This window comes from Amblyomma maculatum, chromosome 6, assembly GCF_055883805.1.
Source record: "Amblyomma maculatum isolate TAMU_Amacu chromosome 6, ASM5588380v1, whole genome shotgun sequence".
NCBI lineage: Eukaryota > Metazoa > Arthropoda > Arachnida > Ixodida > Ixodidae > Amblyomma > Amblyomma maculatum.
In genome coordinates this window covers 175,972,428-175,995,782 of record NC_139349.1, presented here as the reverse complement: position 1 = coordinate 175,995,782, position 23,355 = coordinate 175,972,428, and the positions used below count along the sequence as shown (strand labels likewise).

The 23,355-nt window shown below is 45.1% G+C and overlaps 1 protein-coding gene across 4 annotated transcripts in view; it reads left to right on the top strand.

Annotated features, from left to right (window-relative positions):
• Fas2 (neural cell adhesion molecule fasciclin 2) overlaps positions 1-23,355 on the top strand; it is a 139,959-nt gene that overhangs the window by 66,967 nt on the left and 49,637 nt on the right. For all 4 annotated transcript variants that reach the window (XR_014708241.1, XM_084607716.1, XM_084607714.1 and 1 more), the window contains exons 3-8: positions 11,992-12,140; positions 13,178-13,447; positions 14,319-14,437; positions 14,950-15,012; positions 18,168-18,264; positions 19,901-20,040. Coding sequence is in view for 3 of the 4 variants with exons in the window: in XM_084607716.1 (XP_084463842.1) it covers positions 11,992-12,140; positions 13,178-13,447; positions 14,319-14,437; positions 14,950-15,012; positions 18,168-18,264; positions 19,901-20,040 (838 nt within the window). In the remaining variant the exon portion in view is untranslated. The remainder of the gene's footprint in view (positions 1-11,991; positions 12,141-13,177; positions 13,448-14,318; positions 14,438-14,949; positions 15,013-18,167; positions 18,265-19,900; positions 20,041-23,355) is intronic.

The window sequence follows — 23,355 nt, the reverse complement described above, 5'->3', positions numbered from 1 at the left end:
TTATAAGATTTCTGCATACCGACGGTAAGGACGCGTGCGTGACGTTTCGAAGAGCGGTCAAGCTCGCGCCCACCGCCGCTCGATTTCGGCTGTAAAACGAAGGTTCTACCCCTTCACCGGTACAGCCCGTGAATTCCGTCTTCTCGATGACCACTGTGGAATCTTGGTTGAACTTCGCATAACCCGAGTATCAGAAGAGCGGCGGTTATTGCCGATCGCAGTTGACGCGGCAAAAGTTCGATGTGTGTATCAGCCCTGAAGTTCGCTCAGGCTGAAGTGCCCGCTTCAGTTCTGTTTTTATTCTTTAAAGGCCCCCATTCAGGGGATGTTGCATAAGGGGTGGGAATGCACTTGAAACACTAAAAACAGCGATGGTTATTTAACATTTCAGGTGATCGGTTACACGTTCTTGAAAAGCAGATGACGATGCGATGGCTACGATGTCATAGGGAAGGCCGTTGCAATCTGTAGCTGCTCGAAAAAAAGAGCAAAGAAGAAAAGGTGGTAGTGTGTGACTGTGGGCAACTTGAAGTGGATGACTTGTGCGGTGACATGCGCGGTGCGGCTTTGATATAAGGTGCTTGGTTCAGAGGTGAATAAAAACACTTGTGAAAACGAGCAAGGCTTGCAATGCGGCGACGAAAAGAAAGTAGTGGCAATCCGGATTGTGCTTTCAATACCGAAACACTGGTGTCAAATGAGTATGAGGAATGAATGAACCGGGCGGCACGATTTTGAACAGATCCCAATGCATTGATTAGATATACCTGATGTGGGCTCCAGCTAGATGGCAGATGCGGGTTCTAATTTGGGTCTTACAAGCGATTTATATGCGAGTAATTTTACCTGAGGGGAATTTGTATTGCGGAGGCTAGACGACCTCGGGCAGGAGAGTGAAAAACCTTTGCGAGGGAACGGAAGGAGAGAGGCAGGATAGAATCGGGTGATTGCGGTGGCTGTAACTGCGTTATTAGTTACTCTTTTCAAAAACATTTTGCGGCCTTGCGTTCCAGGGGCGAAGTCTCACAGTCACCGGAGAAGAAAATATTTTCGACCGGAGGGTGGACAGTGGGCCTTTAAGGGAACCTAGTTTTTTGTTTGATGCTGCAATAATGTTGCTAATATGATCTCGCCACGATAGATAGGAAGAGACTGTGACTCCTATACTTCGTCTCACAAGATGTTTGCAGCACTGCGAAAGGCCGAGGCACCCCGGTCCAATCAGGATTACGCGCACTACATTTGGCCTCGAGATCGAGCAGAGTCGCCACCTAGTGGCATAGCCGTTTCGAAAGGAGCTCCCGGCCGTTTCGAAAGGAGCTCCTCGGCTGTGGGATTGGACTGCTTGTTAAACAATCCCACGTGGTCAACGACACCGAGGCCCGCCCCTGCATCATCCGTCATATAGCCGATGTCGCATGGCGCGTTAAACCCATATATGCATTTCTTTTTATTGTTGTTGTTTTGTTGTCGAAGGATTCTGCGCATCCGCAACACTGGGGATAAGCACATTTCGCTTTAGAGAAATGCTCGAACGTTTGAGAAACAAATCTTTGCCGCACCTGTTACACTAAATATTACATAATACACATAGATTACTGTTGGTAGCCCGGCCATTAGAATCATTAGAACCCCTTTTCGTCTGTACTGTCTTTCGAGCAAACTGGTTGTTTGACAACTGGAGTAAAATAGCTTCACACGGGCTTAATCATCGGTGTTTAGTTGGGGAATAAATACATATTTATAGTCACATGATAAGATGAAATCCATTTCTTTCACGATAGTTTTATATTCGGCATCTGCTTTGGAAGTAAACGACAGAACCGCCCCAAGTCACTGCTCAACAATAATTAGAATGATAAAGAAATCTGCAGCCTTCAATATTCCTTGCCAGAACATGACAGCGACCAAGCGCAGCTTTTACGATGTCTTCGCAGCTACGGATTCGTAGCTTGCACTTTAACTTTACTGAAAATTAATCGCTGATATTCCTAAATTTTGTGAATTGTGTAAAGGTTCTGTCACGTGGTGAAATTCATTGTAATTAAAAAAATACACTAATTTACCATTTATAAACATCACACACATCAGAAATGCCTTATACTTCCCTCGGTTTCAGGAAATAATTTAGTCATTTCACAGTGCAGCACCAGATTATCTGCCGCAAGAAGCACCAGTCAGCTTTCCTGTGCAGCGCGGTTTCCTGTACAGTGTCGGCGTAATCTCGTTTTTGGGGACATATTATACCTGGCTATCTAGCCAGAGTTGATGTCCACTCAGTCTACGGCAACCCGCCGGGCAGTACGCTATCGGTGCTACATATAACCTGCCTAATCCTCGAGTCAAGTACGATATGAGCCAGCATGCCACGATTCATTCTTATGTACTGCAGGTCAGAGCACGAACCTTGTATCTCCGCGGGCTTAATACTACATTTGCCTACCTCACTCGTATAAGACACGCGCACACTGTTGAAAAGGCGATATGTCACGTTCAGGCCCAAGTATCAGGCCCAAGTATCAGGCCCAAGTATCAGGCCCAAGTATCAGGCCCAAGTATCAGGCCCAAGTATCAGGCCCAAGTATCAGGCCCAAGTATCAGGCCCAAGTATCAGGCCCGTGAGCGCCGTTCACCGCAAAAAGCGTGCAAAGCGATGCCAGTAAATCTGAAACTCGGGTGTTTGCGTGGCTTGTTTTCCTGAAATCCGCGCATCCTTTTTTTTTTTTTTTTTTTGCTGCATTACCGAAATCCACGGAGTTTTTTCTACGATATTGCAACGCTCTAAACGGTAAATCGCTAATGTATTTCATAAGACACGTTTTCATCGCCAACAAACCCGCCGCAAACCCAAGCAGACATGCGCCGCGTGTGTATTTGCGAGCGCCGCCGGCGGCCGACCCCCACTATCGGGGCGACGGTGGTGCCACCTCTCGCCTCTCAAATTGTCGGGAGTGAGAGTAGGGGCACAATTCTCTATTACAGTGCGCAGGGGCGAGAGGCACACGCTATGATTGTGTTAGCTCAACCCGTGAATAATAAAAACGATGGGGATTTCGACGACGAGAAAAGTACATTAGTTTGCATTTAGTAGGGTTGACGGACATTAACCAATTAGTGCACCAATTTGTTACGCTCTTAAGATCTGTCTGAAGTGTGTATTGATCATGACGATTGGTAATGGTGCGATAGATGACGCAATAGTCCGTGAACATTCGAATGCTACAGGAAACATGCAGGGGTAAGTCGCAGGGGTAAGTCGTTAATATTGTTACGATGCTGCAAGCCGGTGAAAACACGAGAACAGAGAACATGGATAAGATGTTCGATGACCGTGAGATGACATTTAATGCATTGTTGGCGGGCCTAGCGCGAGCGCTCCTGCCCGCGCCAGCGGCGCCACTGCCTGCTTCCTCCTCCTACCACCGAGCGATCGTCCCGATCGTGGACGAGGAAGTTTGCCGATGTTGATGAGTCCATTTTTGGCCCTTCAAAAAGTTCCCGGTAACATTACTCACGTAATTATATTCTCTAACTGCCTATCAGTCTTAGCAGCATTAGAAAGCCCGAAAATGCGTCTTTTGAAACAAACCCTGATGTTTTTCCTTCCGTTACATTTACAGGAAGTACGTTTTAAGTGGGTTCTGGGACACTGCAGCGTCGCTTCCAATATAATGGCGGATTATTAAGCAAATTCAGCTCTCAATGGGCTTGTTGCCGATGTTGTACCGAATATTATTTTGATAAATATATCCCGTTTTGAACGGTTTCAAACGTAAACTCCTTGACCCATGAGCCACTCCTTGAGACTACGGATTTTAACCATTTAAATTTTCATTGGAATGTCCGATGTTGTACCTCGAGGCAATGTGAGGTCTCCATAACGCTCATGCGTTGTAGAATATTTTTCCTTGCCTCAATCTTTATTTATGTCGCTCTGGATTCACGCCGTCGAATCTTTGTGCGTCATGTGATGACGTGGAAAGAATTCCTGCCGCAGGTATGGTACTCAGAAGAAATTATTTAGAAATTAATTAATTAGAAATTCCATTTACAGTTCCTGTCCTCCTCTCCTTTGGTGCAACCGTCAAAGGGTATGCCCTAAAACCAGTGGTTGAGTTACTTCACAATTATAATATTGCTACTGGAAGAGTTGTGTGTTAGCGCTGATCTGTCTGAATTGTACCCTTTTTTCTTTTTTTTATTATTTTACAATTTTAATCCTTTTGTCATTGATTCCTAATCCTGTCGCCTCAAAATTCCAAATTATTTCAGCAACACTAACTGCTAGTTAATAGGTTATCTATCATACAGTCAAATCGACATTATCAATTGTATTCTGTCACCTACAATGAATTCTGGCCAATCCCCCACTGTGGGCATTTGCCATATATACCGAAGGAGAGATTTGCGATGAAGCTTAGCCCGGGGCGCTTTCGGGCCACAGGTCACTAAGACCCGATGGTGAAGGCCAAGGCACGCACCGCATGGCAGGGGAGGATGTCAGGGGAGGATGGCAGGGGAAGTGTAGCGGCGTCTTGGGTCGTGGAGTCCTAATTGTTCGGCACATCTGGCCAGTCGGATCATATATGGTCTTTCGGTTCTCTCGTTGCGTCATGTGTGGCTTCTCGGGTAAGTCTCTCCTTCGTCGTGTCCTGTGGTCGGAGCGGGGTGAACAGGGTGAAAGAACGGCAAGGTCTTGCTAGGTCCGGCAGGCTGGGGAGTAGCCATGCGATGCCTCCCAACCTTCTGCCGACGGCGCAAGAAGTCTGAGGACGCCGAAGCTCCAGGCCAAGATGAGGGGTGATAATGACATACCCGGCACCTCCAACCAAATGTTACTATGCGGCAAGCCGATGAAAACAGGAGAACGGAGATTAAGGATAAGATGTTCGATGACCGTGAGATGACGTTTAATGAACATATACTGACTGGCGATTGGTCAGAAATTCCTGCAGTCTGCCCATACGCTTTCCTGCCATATGCTAGACGAGGTCGGTAAGGGATTGTAAATGTGAAATGTCGCCGCGAGCGTTGTGTCATCCACTTTCCCCCTCAAGCCGGGCCGTTCTTTATTTAGGAAAGGAGAGAGGTCGTACGCAGAGGTGCTCATGGGGCGTCATTCGGTTCAGGGTCGCACTGGGGCCGCACTGCGCGCGCCCCGGGTCGTCGGGAAAGTCGCCCGCGGTCGAGCGCCTATTCCGGACGCGGCCCAGAATAGGCTGCTTGGTCCGTACCCGCTGAACTACTTTTTCACCACCCCCTTGCCTCGTTTCCCGATTCCTTTGCAGACATTTGACTTCCTCGCGTACTCGTCGCGTCAGCAGCGCTGCCAGGGTTCCTTCCTGCGTCTTTGCTGTTCTTCTCCCTGCTTCGCCGTTTCTCGCTCCCTGCGCAGCCGTCTCTTCTCCCGCCATGCATTTCTTTTTCTTTTTTTTTTTTCATCGCTCTTTCGCATCGGTGCACACCGCTCCTCGTCGCCAGATCTGAGAGATCGCGTTTGGCGGAGCGAGTCCACCGCCTTCGTCGATTCCCCCTTTTATTTCGAGTTGGGAGTCGAGGAGGAGGGGGAAAGCCTCCCCGCCTGTGACCTGGAAGAGGCGGCAGCGGGTGCATACGATGACTTCGCACCCAGCTGTCTTGAGGAGCTCGTCAGTGAGTTCGCTATCCGGTGCAGTTGCACGGACGACTGAGGACTCTAGAATGCAAGCTATACGGCGACTGGGCCTTCTTGCGAGTTCTCATTTTTGATAAAGTTTGCTCGCCCACTATCATTCTACTTTTGAAAGTGAAAGTGCATAAAAATGCAGACGAGGGTCCCATAGTCAGAAGACTGCACCGGGACCCTCGAAAGATCGCTACAACAAAATAAATAACAGCATAGTTGGCGAATGGTTATAATGTACAAAACATGACAAATCAGTATTTTTACACAAAGACAAAGGCACTAACACAGGTATTAGACATAAAATATATAAAACATTAGCAATTCAACAAGTACTCCTTCAAGTTACTCTTAAATGTTGGCAAGGACATATATGTTTTTAGTGTTAAAGGCAATGAGTTCCAGAATAAATGGCTGCAAAAGATGTCATTTTTCCATAATTAGCACGAACTTTGGGGAGTAGAAAATTGTTATTCGCGGCAAATCTTGTAGAGTTATATATAGTTCGAAAGTAGTATCGGATTAACAAACCTGAAATGCCATTCAATAGCTTAAAGAACGCGATTACAAGGGGATACTGAAAGAGCTGGTGATAATGCGATGATAAGGTAATAATGCGGGTGGCCTGATTTTGTATATGCTGTGCAGACGATAAATGGGTGTTGTATTTCCCCAAACAACAATCCGGTAAGTGAGACGACTGTGAATGAAACCATAATACAGAGATAAGAGAATGTAACAAAGAAAATATGGGCGTGCTTTAATGAGAGCTCTGATGCCAAACATAGATATTTTTTTTTTTAGATGAGCGATGTGGGGGGGGGGGGGGCTGAGAATTTAAGTGCAGAATCTACAATAACGCCCAGAAAGCTAGTGCTATCGGAAGCTGGAATAGTGTAAGAACAGAGGGTTAACGTAGGAGTGCATGGAAGGATTTTCTGGCTACTTTTGAAGATTAAAAACTTTGTTTTAGTGGGGTTAATAACCAGGTGGGTTATTGAGACACCATTTTGTTGTTACTCAAAACGATATTCAAATCAACAGTAAGATCATCGGTGAACCTGTTAGATAATGACACAGTAGTATCGTCAGGGGATAAAACACAGTGAGTTGGACTAATAAAAGTAGGGAGGTCGTTAATATATAATATGAACAGTAAAGGTCCTAAAATAGATCTCTGAGAAACACATTGGTTAATAGTTTTAGCTAGAGAGGTAGTTCCATTAATATTGATTATTTGTTTACGATCTTGTCAGTAGCTTTTCAGAAGGAGAGATACAGGGCCTACTATGCCGTAACATTCTAGTTTCTTTAGCAAAATCAAATGGTTAATCGCATCAAAAGCTTTTGTGAAATCTAAAAACACAGAACCAACAAATTCGGCATTGTCGATGCGCCAAAAAGGACAGTCACGGTAGAAGACGGGACGGGACGAGCGCAAACATTCAAGTGATGTTTATTCGGAAGGGAGTCAGGCTTACATAGGTTTGTTAGCACAGGCTAAAAACGGTATGAAAAACCGATATCGCAATAATAATAAGCGAGGGGGAGAGAGGCAAGCCTTGGCAGCGTGCCACCGACAAAATGCATTTCACTAATGTAAAGCTTGGTTGCCTTATCGTCTGTACTTCTTTTATGCGCTTGTAGAAGTTTCCGTGCTGTGTTGTCGCGTTATTTGCGCAGGATAGTCGTTTCATTTAGCAAATGCTTTCATTTGTGTGCCAGACAATGTTTTGGTAGCTACAATGTGACAAGGAGCGCAAGAATGAACCTCATCGCGGTCGCTAAAATGAAAGCACCCAATTGGCGGGCATGAGGTAACATCGAGAGGAAAACTCGCGCCCTTTTCACTCTGTGCAATGGGGAGTAAAGGTGTATAGGCCAGTTGGTGGGACATCGTAAAATTAAACCACGGGAATGACAGGACGGAAACGAGGAGACAAAATTGTGTTGTCTCCTTTCCCCTGCCCTGTCATTCCCGTGGTTCTACGAGCATTTGAGCTGCTTGCGCAGTCTGCAAATAGACTTCACGGGACGCGGGCATACGAAAACAAGCCCATATCGGCGCCGTCACGCGGTGATACTCCGTCCGTTGCTATAAGAGGTTTAGCACAGCGGAGACGTACTAACCTTATGCACGTGCGCAGCGAGCGTCTGGCAAACTGGTGCCCTCTAATGTCATATATGCAACTGCCGTGCATGGCGGTAAACTTGCTTCCCAGTGAACTCGGCTCGGAATCTTTCAGTTCCCGATCTAGTTTGTCTTTTGGTCGGTGGGCAGATTTCCGCAAGCCCAGCAAAGCAGTAATTAATAGTTGACCCCAATTAGCTCTTCCTTTCGGCTCAATCCGGATTCGATTCGTTTTATTTGACGCTGCTTTTTCCCTGCGGCTGCCTTTATCCTTTTTGCTCAGCGTTTGCTACGAGTTCTTTTCCTCAGTTGCTGTTCATCGCCCCGATAAGAGTTGTCCCAGAATGGTCTTTGACAGCTGTGTTGTCAGGGGGCGTCGAGCACGCATTGTCTTACAGAAAAATAATCAGCTTTTTTCTTTTTTTTCTTGAAGACTGTACACACACAACTCGTTTGGTCAAAAAGCCGTCGCCGTATACAGTTTCGGCTCTGGTGTTGTCGGAAGTGTTCGGAGCGTGGCAGTATGATTGGTGGTTAATAGGAGAGCCATCGTTATTTGATGATAATTTAAAAAATAGAATAATTAAAACGAAGCCTTTATTTGAACGAAGGGAAAATAAGATATACAAAAATGCTAACCAATACACAGTACGAAAGAAACTAAAAAGTGCCCAGTCCTTTCGTACTCTGTTATAACTAAAATTGAAAGTGATTATTCATTGTGCCAGAGTTCGTCGTACTAAATGTGCCGAGTCATTGCGTCGTATTCTGTCGTCGCTAAAAAAGTAGGTCAGAAAACAAATGGAGGAAAATGTTCGCTGATTGACTTAGCGTTGACTTGAGATCTGACGGTTCTGACGTCAAAGGCAGCGAGGTTCATCACACATCCTTCCCATTAGATCACCTTCACTGCCGCCGCTTGTGGGGGAAGGTGGCGCCGGTGAATACATGTTACGCTGCACAGTAGCAGTTTGACAGGGTTCCAACCGCGCCGGCAACAGTGACAGGACTTGATGGTTTTAAACTTTGCATTCAAAATTACAATGCAGTAACATATAAACAATGAAAATTCGAAACTAAACAAGCTGAACGTTTAACTAAGGCTCAATGAACAACTGAGGTCGTGGGTTCGGATCCCACCGTCGGTACGCGGTCGGTTGTTTTTAAGCGGTAGCTTATACCACAGTTGGCATGCGGTCGGTTGTTTTTAAGCGGTAGCTTATACCACAGTTGGCATGTGGTCGGTTGTTTTTAAGCGGTAGCTTATACAGCACGTTCGGCCGAAAAGCCGTTGGCGTCGTAGTTGTAGTTGTCGGCATCGCGTGTTGGAAATAATGGGGTCCACGTAAAAAAAATCCTATCGTGGTAATTTGTGGTCCTAGTGATCGATGATGATTGATTGATTGGTTTGATTTATGGAATTTAACGTCTCTAAGCGACACAGGCTATGGAGGCGCTGTAGCAGAGGACTCCGAAAACGGAACGTTTTTTCGGAACGTCTAACATGTACTGACACGGGCGCCTTGCTTTTCGCATCCATCGAAAAGAGTTTGGCTGTTGGGGTTTAATATCCCAAAGCGACTCCGGAAATCTAGACGACTTGGTGTTCTTAACGTGCACCAACGTTGACGTGCAGTAATATCGCACAGCATGCGAGCGCCCTGCTTTTCGCTTCCATCGAAAAGCGGCCGCCGCGGCTGGGAAAACATCCCGCATCCTTGAGCACAGAAGTCAAGCGCTCTAACTGTGGCACCACCGCGGCGAGGGATGATTTATTGGTGTGTGATAGGCGGTGACCAGTTAATGAAATCGTAATTAATTCATGGATTAAACAAATGAATAAAAAAAAAGAAGGGGGGGTAAAAAATCTCAAAATACTCAGAGGGAAAACCAATGCTTGGTAATGCTAATTAAGAAAATTAAATTGTGTAATTGATAAAATAAATGAAATGTTTAAAAATAAAAATGCTTTCAAAGTTAAATTGCTCAGAATGGAAAGTCAGTGATTGCTGATGCGCAGTATCTGTGTTAAAGAATAAAAAGGGAAAAGTGAACTAATAAGAAAGCTAGAAAAATTAAAAAATTGAAAACACTGTGTGTGTTCAACTCAATCACGTCATACTTTTAACGGCGGAGCTTAAGTGTCCCCGTAAATTTTTCTTCTGCTTTCTAGTCAATTATCTCCGCATTTAATTAATACATCACATAGATGAAAAATTCATCCCTTACACTTTCACTTTGTGTCGGTTGCTGTTGGCTACTAGTAATCTGAAAAGTAACGAGGCAAAAAAAAATGCATCCTTGTATTCTGCATGTTTCTGGTTCTGTTGTTATTGCGAAAGCAATACTACTCTAGGTTTCAAGCCTTAAGCGTAGCGTGGCCGGTAGCCACGTCTTAGCCACGTGACGCTGTGACGTCGCACCCCACGTGACGCTGTGACGTCGCGTGGTAGGCAAAACAACGCTTCAGTCGCTTTGCCTACCGTGATTGTGCGATGGCTTGCTGCTGCCAGAAAATGCAGGGCACCATGCCGACTAATCGCGTCGCTATGACATGTGCTGAAAGGCACGCAAGAGGAAGTTTAGTAAGCTTGCACAGGTGAAAGCTCGACTTTGCAGTACGTTTTATTGCATATTTTTGGGGACGTTTTATCCGGGGCCATTTTTTACTTCACCATTTTTTCCTTGGGCGTTTTTTATCGGAACCCATGGAACCACAGTGGCTGCTGCAGCTCGTAATTGTAATGCAAGCTATAAGCGTGACGTTGCACGCGCTATTTATGAGCAAGAAAAGTCAGTCAGCTTCCTCGACTCAAAAGAGTTGTAAACATCCGAAGCTTTGTAATTATCGAAGCGTTCCGTGCTTAATTTTCTGGGAGAAAACAGCAAATAGATGTCAACATTGCTCATTTTCTCTGGCTGGCAGCAAAGCTTCTCTTGTGCACCTTGAACCCAATCTCCATCGGTAAGGCGTGCGGGTCCGTGCGCTGCGCGGCTGTATAAGTAGAGTTTTTCAATGTATCGATTCTGTCCTCACCGCTGAGGCTCATGAAATACTAGCACATGGTCGTTTCGTCTGCCAAGAAGGCACTTACAAATTGCAATAACACGGCCTTGACAAGCTTGGAAAGAGTGCCACGGCCGCGGTCATGCTTTTTGACTAGCATGGGATCACTGACGAGAGCAGCGCCACCTCGATCTTGTCTGTTTGCAAACATGAAAGAGGTCTATAGGCCGCTAAGGCACGTTCATACGGCTTGGTTAATGCAGGGCTTTACATGTGGGCTGAGGAAGAAGAAAAAGAAGGTCGGTCACCCGCAGCTAATGCTTTCGCTCAATATTTGGTTCAGCAGAGTTGAACCCTTGTAATTTTTGCTCTGCTGTCCAGTGGTAGTGGCTCCTGCTTCTCTAAATACAACAGCTTTGGAAGTTTAAAGCCGTTTTTTTTTTTTTTTTTTTGTCATGTTTGCTTCCTGAAGTTGAAATTGAGCACTTATTGTCCTTCTCTCTGTGTCCATGTTTACGCACTCATGTTAGTTGTGCATGAATTGCGGGCATTGAAAAGAAATATTTTTTGCCAATATTTTCTTGCAACTTCTTTGGAATTTTAAAGCTGTTTTTTATTTTGTTTGTTTGTTTGTTTGCTTCCTGAAGTTGAAATTGAGCTTGTTGTCCTGCTCTCTGTGTCCATGTTTACGTACTCATGTTAGTTATGCATGAATTGCGGGTAGTTAAAATAAATATTTTGCCAATATTTTGTTGTATTTATCTTTTACAACACCTGACACCTGTTGGTACCTTTATGCACTTTTGAATCTTCTTGGTGATCGAAGCCCTTCACTGTGACATGCCTTCAACTGTGGTTGTACCCCTGGCACGTAAACACTGAGTAGTGTCTGCGTCTGAAGGGGCAGCTGTTGATACATTTTGCAAGACAGATCAGCAGTACTATGAACCCTGCCCACTGGTGGAGGACAAACGATCAGTTTGTTGCGCAATTTTTTTTTTCCACTGGTAGTTTTTGCAGCGCGTAGCCGGACAAGGACATAGACGGAGGAACATGTAAGACACACAGGCGTCGTTGTCCTTGTTCGGCTACGCACAGCAAAAACTATGGAAAGCCAACTAGCTCGACAGCTTGTCCCCTTTTTTTTCACCGTTGTAATACAGACTCTTTTATTTTATTTTCTTGTTGCAGCCAAGAGGGCATACGAGCAGTGCCTACAGCAGACAGCTACATCCTCTCTTTCGATAGCCCATCACCACAGGACAGTGGGTCCTACACATGCAGTGCTCTCTACGGAAGCACCATTCCCCTCTCCATCACTGTTCACATCACATTCTACCGTGAGTCTTTTATCCTGCCCCTTGCCTATCTGATGATAGGATTCTGAGCGTAACTTTTTTTTTTTTTTAAGTGTGAACTGTATACTCACCTGTTTTTTGGACCCTGGATTACTGTTTGCGAGAGCATTTTGCTTTGGTAATGCATCATTCTTGCCTATGGTCCTTTGCAATTTCGTGGCTTCCTCATCGGTTACTGCTGGTATGCAAGCAAGATGTGTAATCTTGGGGTTTAAACTTGTCAGTTTTTGCGGCAAACTGTACACACCACCCTGTGTGTATGAGTGGAAATAACTTCCACATTCTGTGCTTTAATCATATTCACCGTGAGTGCAAACCAACACTAAATGCAGCTTCTCTCGTTGTTTGGTGGAAGATAAATTTATCACTTAATCTGGGACAGTAATTCGTCATTGGCTAGTCATTGGCACTTGTGAAGCTACTTTTTGCAGTGTGGCAAAGATTGCCTGCATCACACCGCATTATGGCTATAAACAGCTCTGATGTGGCGCCTGGTGTCATTTGTGCAGCTTATGTATCTGCTTGCTGCTGCACTTTCTAAGCTGAATTTTTTGTCAAGCTGGATATTGTTTCATGCAGGCATGGCATTGCCATATTTGTTTCAGCTTAGGTGTTCTTGACAAACTGAACTAAGCAGAAATCTAGTCCTTAAATTTGTGGCTGGTTGTGCTTGTAGTACTCAGGCTTCCACAAAACGAACTTTTGAAGTTCATTGAGCTCCTTTCTAGCGGCACGCCGAGGATATGTGCACAAAAAAAGAAAATAGCAGTATTGGCAGTATTATGCTGATTGCAGTTATAGCCATCAAACAAGCTTGAGTGAATAGTAACATTCACAGAATAGGGCTGCCTATAGACTGTAGAGACTCGGAGTGCAGAAGGAAATATGGCGTGATGCAAGGGCACTGCACTGGCGACACGGCATGACGGCAAGGAGGCGGAAAGGCAGTTGTGGTGGCCATGTTCTGGTTGCATAAACATGCCCTTGTGTGTGTGTGTGTGTGTGTGCTGCTCTTCCAGATGACATCACTTGGGAGGACTGTCCCCAGCGCCAGCACCTGATCCTCGGCCAGCCAGGCAAAGTGCGGTGTCGTGTGCGCGGCAACCCCGTGCCCTTGGTCCGGTGGCTCAAGGACCACGAGAACCTCGACCCCCAGCGCTACGAGGGCAAGGAGGATGGTATCTTTGTGCAGTCGGCACAGGACATCGACCGCGGGACATATATTGTCTCGGCCATGGTCTCCGTCACAGGAAAGTTCCAGAAGCGCAACATCACCGTTGACGTCTACAGTGAGTCTCACTTATTGAACCTTCGTGCCTGCAGTCTCTCACTTGACTTGCTTTGGCTTCTTTGGCTTGGTGGCCTCCGTAGCGAACTAGTGTTCACAGTGCATTTGGCATCTTGTTGCAAAACCTGTCAAAGGATCATTGTGTAAAACCTAGATGAATCGTTGGGTGTAAGGGTTGTCGGCCTTGTGAATGAAAAATTGCAAGCATGCTTCTGGCAGGTGACATAGCTAGGCAATGATTGGTTGGTGGGTTGAACGGCAATATGGCACAATTGTACAGATTGGTTTGAGTGGTGCTTGATATCTTTGTCAGGTTGTCTTCCTCGTAATGTATTGGATCATACGATTGTGTGCTAATGAGTATGCGTTAGATAATAGGGGCATAAATTAAGCAATTAGTGATATAGCAAGTAACCAAGTGCATGTACACGAATAAAGATCCGCAAGTGTAGCCAATAATGCTGAAGCATCGTACACCTAAACATGAAGCCTAAGTGTCCCCCAAATATTTTGTGTGGCTGGACTCTGATTCTGGATTGACCACCTTCATCCTTTAATGTACGTCTCTTTTCACTTCCTGCAGATAATAAAATTGTTGTCTGTAAAGGCTAATTAATGATTGGTGCTTTGAATGAGGTGTCGAACAGTGTGATGTTCTAGATGCGGTTAAGTCTGAGTGCATGGCAAATGTTCATGGATTCCCACTTCTGATGTCTTGATTTTTTTTTTTTTTTAACGTCTGCACCTGAACTGCCAGTGTCAAAATTTTGTGCCACCTTTCAGTGATATGCAGGGGAGCACATAAGACTGGCATATTGTACTGTGCTAGGGGAGGAAGAAAAAATGCACTTTGTTTCTTATTCCTTTTCCAGCGCAACCCAAGATCTCTCCAACAGTGCCAGACTCTAGTGAACTTGTGGAAGGGACTCTAGGCACCTTGAAATGCTCAGCCGAGGGTTACCCACCCCCTCTCTACTACTGGCTAGACCAGGTGAGGGTCTACCTTCGCTCTTCATTTATTTTCATTGTAAATAACTGAGGAGGCTGAGATAACAGCTGCTAGTTCCTTGACCTCCTTTATATGCAGCAGGTCGGATAAGTGCAGCATAAATAGTATATAATGGCTCTTTCTCAAATGTATTCAACGCTCAGATAATGAACTTGAGGTCTGCACTGGTTGCCTTTTCTAGAGAAACAAAAAGGTAATGTGGACATGGTGGAGAAAAAATGAAGTGAAAATAATGTGGGTGCCAAGCTGGATTTAATTCAACAGCCCAGTGTTGCCTCGTTTGTCCTCTGCACATTTTACACCGTATTTCAAGTCAGTTCTGGTGCTACTCCCAGACGAGCAGGTTCTTTGCAGTCATCAAAATTGCTACTGTGTGTTGACTGGTGCAGCTTCTGCACATTTAGATGTTGCTGTTACATTTGACGAGTGTGTGAGCCTCTGTAATTTTAATCTCTTTACTGTCTAAGTTTTATTCCTTGCCTTTTCTTTTCCAGGCAAACCGCAACCTGAGTACAGTCAATGGATTTCAGGTGGACCCAAAAGCAGGCCTTCTGCAGGTTAGCAGCGATGTTGCTTTCTTTGCTGTGCTTCTGTTCTTTATTCCTTTTTTTTTTCCCCCTCTTGGAGGAGGTGCTTCTAGTTGCCTAGCAGGGCAGCACCACACTATTACCATCTTTGTGGGACCCATGCCTAAAAATGTACACTACGCATAGCACACTAAACATAGTAAACATTCTGCACTAAGAAACAAACCTTTTGCAGTGAATTGAACTTAACTTCAATAATTATCTCCACAAGAGTGATGCGACAGGCTAGTTGGTAATACATATCAGTATACGAGCAGCACAGCACGTGTGTGTGTCTTCTTTCTCGTGTGTCTCGTTAAACTGCGCTGCTCGTATACTGATCTATCTCCATGTGTGAAAAAAATTGAACATCAATGCCTTCCGCTTTTTTCAATAACTGTTTCCTCCAAGTAGGGGCAATGTGCTTTTCTAATGGCAATGAGCTTTTCTAAAATTTTAGTTTTATTGGCTCCCGCAATTGTCGGTCGTGATAGCTTTGCTTGCTTAAAACTTCCTCAACAGTGTGTGATGGCGCTGCAGGTCTTCTGGAGAGCGAAAGTCTGCTGTGGCTGGGAGGGATCGACAGTAGCTGCAGAACATTTACGCGCCTGTGCTGTTGTCAGGGCAACAGCACACGGTTCGTGTCAGTCAGGATTGGGAAACTAATCAGAGTAGCAGGGCACAAGAAAGAGAGTGAATGAAAGAAACCAAACTTGTAGCCAACCTGCTCGCTCTTCTTCACCGTATGGGAAAACACGAACAAAGGGCAGTCTGCTCTTGCCCGCATCGCAGGCATCGTCAGCATAAGCAATAAATAAAGGGGGTGCACTTACAGGCTTCAGTGAGTGCCCCAATGTGGCGGTGGTTATGTTGCGCCTATTCGTACCAGTGAGAGCACACGTTTTCATGTTGTACGAGTGCGGACAATGGTCATCAAGGAATGCTATTCCATTCTCATTGAAATCATGCATTCCCTGTCGCGCATGGAGACATATTATTTGTCTACAAGGAAGCTCAGTGGCACCTACTGCACATAACACAGCTGCCAATTTCAGTTAGGCAAGACATGAAAAATATTACAACTGTTAGGCATGAAAATGTTAGAAATGTTAGAATGTTAGAAAATGTTGTGTGAATATTTGGAATACTCCTCTTCGGAAAACCGATATTGAGAATCTTGGAGTATTCTAAAATGACCAAATACACCAAGTATTTTGGAATTCACTACGCTGCATGCTTCACCGCAATGCCTCACACCACGTGAGCTGTACAGTGAAGCATTCTCAAAACGCAATGGGGACGTTTTGTGAAGGAGGGACATTCCCTTTTGTGGAGAGGGCCTTTCCCACAGTGTGTGCACATAGCTAAGCAGTTGGCAAAACTGGGAAAAAGAAAAAAGCTTATTGTTCACACTTCTGTTTCATATCAAACGCAGACAACCATTGGGCAGGTGATCGTCAGAAAATTATTGTATATGTACAAACAATTTTCGACAATTTTTTCAGGCCCATTCGATAATTCGAGCCTTTGAGTGGCCAAAAATAAATGTTCAGCAGTGATATGACAGCTTCACCTGGTTTCATGCAGGTCGTTTCTTTACAGAGAACCATTGTACATAATCCTTTATAAAATTGTTACTGAATGCTAGGTATACACCTCTGTGCAATTCTAGTTTAATTTTATTGGCAAATGTCATGCGAGTTCTGAAATAAGTAAGGTGAGCAATGGTTTGCTGTCATTTTTTAAATTTTTTTTTGCTGGTCAGATATTTGATTTAATATTTAAAGACATTTTTTTCCCCTATGTTCATATCCTGTTCATGTTAGAGAATTTCAGTATTCGCACATCCCTAGTTAGAACACGAATATCGCGCTCTGTTTACTTTTGTCCACACCTGTACATAATGTATGTACAGGCAGCAATTGTATGTGGTGGGCAGCGATTTAGACACAGGCGGCGAAGTGGACTGATGGGCAGTAAATACACTGCCACTCACCATGGGGAAGTTCCTGCCATCTGTTCAGTTTATTCCAGTCATGTTGATGCAGGGTGAGCTTACTTTGTAGTGGATATAAATTTGCTCCGCAATAACGAAATCGCTGGGAAGAGGAAAATTTTTTGTTCTTGTTGTGCGAATTTCGTTATTACAGAAACGGCAATCTACAGATGTAGTTTTCTTTCCGTGCCTTTTGACACGTAAAAAAATCGGCCATTATTGTCCTTCTGCTTTGCAGCAGCAGTTTATTAAACATTCTGCTTTCTCAACTGAGCAGACTCCCCATGGCCACGCCAACATTGTGAGCACCCAAGGAACGATCTGTTGGTGTGCATTGAGCAAGGGTTTGCAATCTTCTTCTTGGGCTGCTTGTGGCCATCCTCGTCATCACTCTATTTAGTCACTCTGTTTGGTAGGAATGCACGAAGATTTAAAATTTTTGTGCATTCCTGAATATAGTGCCACCTTTTAATTCCTTGCGGACAGTTAAATGTTCATCAAAAAAGTCATCTGAAACTGGCAGCTCCAACTCTGGTGAGGCGACAATTGCAGCCTGCTTGGCAGCAAAGCCTGCACGCTTGGAACTTCTTTTAGAACTTCTCTTTTTTGCTTCTTCATTGGAGGAGGCCTCTTTTCAATAGGTCAGCTCAGCAGTGTGTGTGGTTGCCCACAATATTGGCAATGTCGATGGCAATATGGACGTACCTATATGAACTCTTTGCTAGCCTATCAAAGCCTGCCAAAGAAATGCTTTTTTTTAAATGACGTCTCCTTGATTGTCATCAGCCACTTGTGAACAAAGATGGCTGCACCCATAAATGTGCCTGTTGGCTGCATGAAAGTATCTAAAATATTGGTAGAGGTATGAAACAGGAACACCAGAGCTTTATTTTTCTGTGATATCTTACGTTTCAAGGAAGCTTGTGGACTTCAGAAACCTTTGTTGTTGCAGAAATGAAGTCTGATAGTATTTAATTTTTGAGAGATGTCAGATGGGGCATTCAACGTGATGAACGTTGGCCGGGGCCCCTGAGAGAATTTCGTTCTGTCACAGCTGTGGTCTTCATCTCTGCGGGACTGTATTGTAGCGGGAAATGTAGCTTGTGTATAGGAATTTACAAAGCCTTGGATGATTGTGCAAATCTTACAGGTGACGAGTGTGCGAAGAGAAGACGAAGGAACCTACCGTTGCCAGGCTGTGAACCCAGCGGGCAAGGACACTCGCGAGATAGCAGTCACCATTGTTGGTAAGCTGCTAGTTACATTAACAAGTGCCCAGACACCGTTTTGAGAACGATTTCAATCTTTCAAAAGCAGTGTCCTGTATAGTGTGCTTGGTTTGAAAATCGTGCTGGTATCAATCCTGGTTGCCTCGGGCTCGTTGATGGGGTAATCTATTTAATAAATGTGTGAGTAGTTAAATGAGTGAATGAATGAAATACCGTATACACGCGTGTAATGGCCGCACTTTTTTTTCCGAGATTGGGGTGAAAATTAGGGGGTGCGGCGATTACATGAGAAAAAAAGACAGCGAAAAAAATTATTTGCTTTGGTACCTGCCTTTATTATTGTCAAAAAACTTCTCGTCCTCCTCTGCTAAACTCCTTATCCCGTGCCTAACTTTCATCCAGCCGCTCTTTTTCCTTCTTCTTTCGCGTAGTGAATCACTTTCAGCTTAAAGTGAGCGGTATAACTAACGTATTTTCTCATCGAGGAACAAGAAAATCTTCAGCTCACGTGCGCAGAACAAATCAGGGCAGCGATGCGTTCCGATTGCGAGATCGCACGTGATATGCTTCGGGCGATCGAGGAAATGGCTGTCAAACGGAGGAGCGAACAGACTTGGATTGGATTGGATTTGCTGGCCTCACCCTTTGTAACGGGCGGGCATCGCTGCGGCTAGGAGCGGCCCCTTTGTAACGGAGGTGGTGGCCGCTGCCCCCATGCTCGACTTTTTTTTTTCCTCAAATATTTTGTTCTTAATTCTTATTGGCAATTCTACTTCTAACCTTATGCTTCATTTTGGCTTTCACTTGATTTTTGGGCCCCACCTGGAGGCAGTAACCACAAAACGTTCCGTATTTCTTGCACCGCACAGTAGACGGCACTGCCCAACTTCCTGAAACTCATGGTGCTGCTTTTACTCGGGGAATTTTTTAAGTTTTTTTTCCCAATTTTCTTTCTAAAGTTCGGGGTGCGGCCATTACATGCGTGCGGCCATTACACGCGTGTATACGGTAATTGTGTAAGGAACAAGTGATGCAGATAATGAGTGAAAAAATAGCTAAACAATAGCCGTTGACACAGCTAGTAATTGAGCAATAGCATTTTAAGTGTTGCCGATAAAAAGTAACAATAAAATAAAGTAAATAGTAATTACGTAGGTACTTACTTAAATCAAAATGAGGATGCACCTTCCTTGTCTCATTTTTAGTTTGTGCGCTGGATTTACTGAATAAAAGGTTATGGTTGAAGCATGAGAAAAGGGTCAAAACGACAAAATCGCAAAAGAAATATAAAGTAAATAAAAGGGCGTGTAAATACTTGAACAAAAAGGAAATAGCAGCAGCAACTAATAGTGCAGCTAAATACAGCTAATCCTGGTGTACTCCTACATGTATGTCTCGCAGTGTCTGCTAGAGCAGTTAGTGTTACTTAGTCTGTTTCTTGGGGCACTGACAGCCGTGCAGACAGTGAGACGATGCGAGTTGAGGAATTATCCCCACACTTTATTCAGAGTTACAGACTCGCTTTGTACTGCTCCATGCACTATTGGTGTCAGGTTGGAGCACCCTTTTTGAATGCTTGACCAGTCTGGTGCGTTTTTGCCTAGGATCCGAGCATTTGGGCACTGTGGATTGTGGTGCCTTTTGTTTGCTGCAGTGAAACCTCGGATCACGGAATTCCAGAATGCTACAGTGTCGGTCGGAGAAGAGGTGAAACTTGAATGCCGTGCTCATGGAAAGCCAACACCAGACATGAAGATCCGTCGGGATGGAAACACTCACTTCCTTCTGGACCAGGTAGGCTAAGTGCTTTTTTCGAGACCTTTCTTTTTTTTCTTGCTTTTTGTTTTTTTGGTAACTGCTTTTACTGGCAGTGATCTGTGCATTGCTTGGTCACATTGAATTGTCAGAGGCCAGTCTGCAGTCATAATTGCGTAGAAAACTGCTTGTCTCCATGGAACTAGGAGGAACAATCTTCTTTTCATTTCCTTTTTCAAGATGTTTGGATGTAGGGAGATTTACACATAGTAACTTTTCATTTTATGTGCAGCTTATGTGCTGGACCAGGGTGTGAACTGTTGGTCGCACCATTTTTGTGTACTGGAAGGTTTTGCAATAGCAAGTTACCAGGCTACTTCTTTTCAACTCTCAACATTTAGGCTTTCTTCATGTTCTATGTCACTGGCAGAGCTTTGCTTACTGTTTGCATCTTCGCATATTTTTTGGTAGAACAGTGAATTTACTCGAAAGGAAACAGGAGGGGGCCTTTTTAAGAATTTGCATTCATTTTTCTTTAGACTTCTTTAGACTTCTAAGAAGGCAACTACAGTTGAATCCCGCTATAACGAAATTCACAGTGCACAAAAAAAAAATTCGTTCTCGCGGAACTTCGTTATCGCAAAAATTTGACGTGAAACGCAGAAAGAATTGCCCAAGCAGCAGCAAAGGCGTTTAATGCCAAAAATCTGTAAGCGTGGTTTGCTTACGCTTCACGGCGAGCAACGCCGTCACGTGATTTTCGCACTCTGTCAGCAAACCCATTGCAACATCGTCGTCTCGGACAGCAACGAAATTCCTGATGACATCAAAAGCGTCCATCACCTGTACGGCGGTTGCCGCAGCCGGCGCTTCCTGTACGTCATCTTCTTCATCGGAAGAGTCCTTATCATTCCGGGCAGCTTTTATGATCTGCTCATCACTCACATCTTCGTGAACAACAACACACGCGTCAGCGCCGATGTATTTGTCGAGCTTGAGATTAGGCGGCACGGTTCCTATTTCTCCCAGCGTTTTCCAGGCGGCCGCGATCCCCGGAGCCGGCGACGCCTCTTCGTCGTCGTCTGCAACGCCCGGTGTTAGGCCAGCAGAGTGTACGGGTCGACCTTCGGCAAATCCGGCGTGCCTGAAACAGTTCACAATTACTGAGCGCCCCAGTGTGCTCCAGGCAGCAGACATAATCTGCAGTGCCACGTACAAGTCCACCTTCGTGTCTCGGCCGGTTTCAGTGTTAAACAGCAGCCGCTGAATTAACCTCCCGCGGTAAGTGCGCTTCAGGCTAAGAATCACGCCCTGATCGAGAGGCTGTAAGACAGACGTGCAATTGGGAAGGAAAAACCTCAGCTCCGTGTTAGTAAGCTTGACTTCGTCGAAGTGATGCGCTGAACAATTGTACACAAGCAAGCAAACTTTACGGCCCTGCCGCTTCATGTCGCAGTCGAATGCCACCATCCACTCGGTGAAAATAGCGCGGGTCATCCATGACTTGTTGTTCGCCTTGTACTGCACAGGTAGGCTACGAGTTCCCTTAAAACAGCGCGGCTTGGCACTTTTGCCTATGACTAACGGCGGACGCTTGTCCGAGCCATCCATGTTTGTGCAAAGCAGCACTGTGATGCGTTTTTTGCTGTGTTTGCCGCCGTGACAGCGCTGCCCCTTGAAGTCGAGAGTCCTAGCTGGCAACATCTCGTAGAATAGCCCGGTCTCGTCGGCGTTGTAAATGTCTGCAGGCGCGAAATTGCTTAAAATTCCGGCCATGTTACTCGCCTTCCAAGCAGCTGCTCCGTCCACGTCTGCTGACATTGACTCGCTGCACAACACTTTTCCAACGATGTTATGGCGGGCCTTGAAACGGTTTAGCCAGCCAATGCTGGCTTTAAAATCATCAATGCCAAGTAGGCATGCATAGTTCAAGGCTTTCTGCTGGACGATGCTTCCGGACAGGGGGACATTGCTGGCTCGTGCTTCCACAAACCACGCATACACTGCTTTGTCCAACTCTTCATGAAGGGGCCGCGTCACCTTTTTGTGCTTCGAGGATGTGCCTGAAGCAAGTGCCATTCTCACGCTGTCCTTATTGCCTAGAATCGTTGACAGCGAACTTGCAGGAATTCCGAAGTCTTCAGCAATTGCCGCTTTCTTCCTTCCGCTTTCTGCTTGGGCGATTATTTGAGCTTTTTGCTCAAGGGAAAGAGTTTTGCATTTTTTCACTTGCGTTGCCATCGTGTCCTGCGGATGAAAACTCGTCGTCGTCGAAGAGAAAGGCAGCGAGTGAACAACGCGACCACGACACAAAGCCAAAACGGCGGAACTGCAATCACGTGATTTCATGCTTAATGTGGCTTTGGATTTGACTTGGACTTCTCGCCAATAAAACTTGTTTCGGTTTCGATTTTGAACGCGAAAATTTCGTTGAAGCGGAAATGCTCTGCAAAAATGGTTCGTTGTGCAGAGAAATTTAGGCCATTAATTCTTATAGGATACTCGCGGGGAATAAAAAATTATTCGTTGTCGCGGAAATTTCGTTGTGGCGGTATTCGTTGTGGCGGGATTCAACTGTAGTGACTCGAGGCTCTTTTTTGTTCTTTATCCTTCCTTCGATGATGAACTCTACTGAGATGATGCAGGAGACAGTGATATTGAGTGATTCAGCCTGTGAAGTGCAATTTTGTGACAATTTTTTTTAGCAAAGGCTATGTGTCAATCAGTTCAGTTCAGTTCAGTCGTTCAGTCGTGTCAGACTCTTCGTGACCCTATGGACCACATCACGCCACGCTTTCCGGTCTCTCACTATCTTCCTAACATCACATAACTTCATCTGTAGCGCCTCGAGGATGTCATCTAATCATCGCGTTCACTGCCTACCCCATCTCCGGTGACCCTCAACCTTTCCCAACATCAAATCTTTCTCCAGCGACTCCTCTCTTCTCATCAGTTGACCAAAGTATCTGAGCTTTAACTTTAGAATTTGACCCTCCAATGAGCAGTCAGGGTTTATGGTCGACAATATCGACTGATTTGATCTTCTGGCCGTCCAAGGAACTCTCAAGAGTCTCCACCAGTGCCAGTAGTCATTCTATTAAGGACTGTGTCGGCAACGTTAAGAGGCCTGCACACAGATGATTGGTCCACGATGTAAACTTCTGGGTAAAGCGCACAACACAAAAATGCTTACATACAGTATCGATTTGTTTTGTTGGATGTGTTGCAGAGTGACCCCGAGCAAGTTAGAACAGTGCACTCATAGTTGAATGGTGGGACTAAAAAGCACTATAAAATATAATAAAATGGTAGTGCAATTGTATAATATAAGCAATAAAGAAGTAACAGTTCACA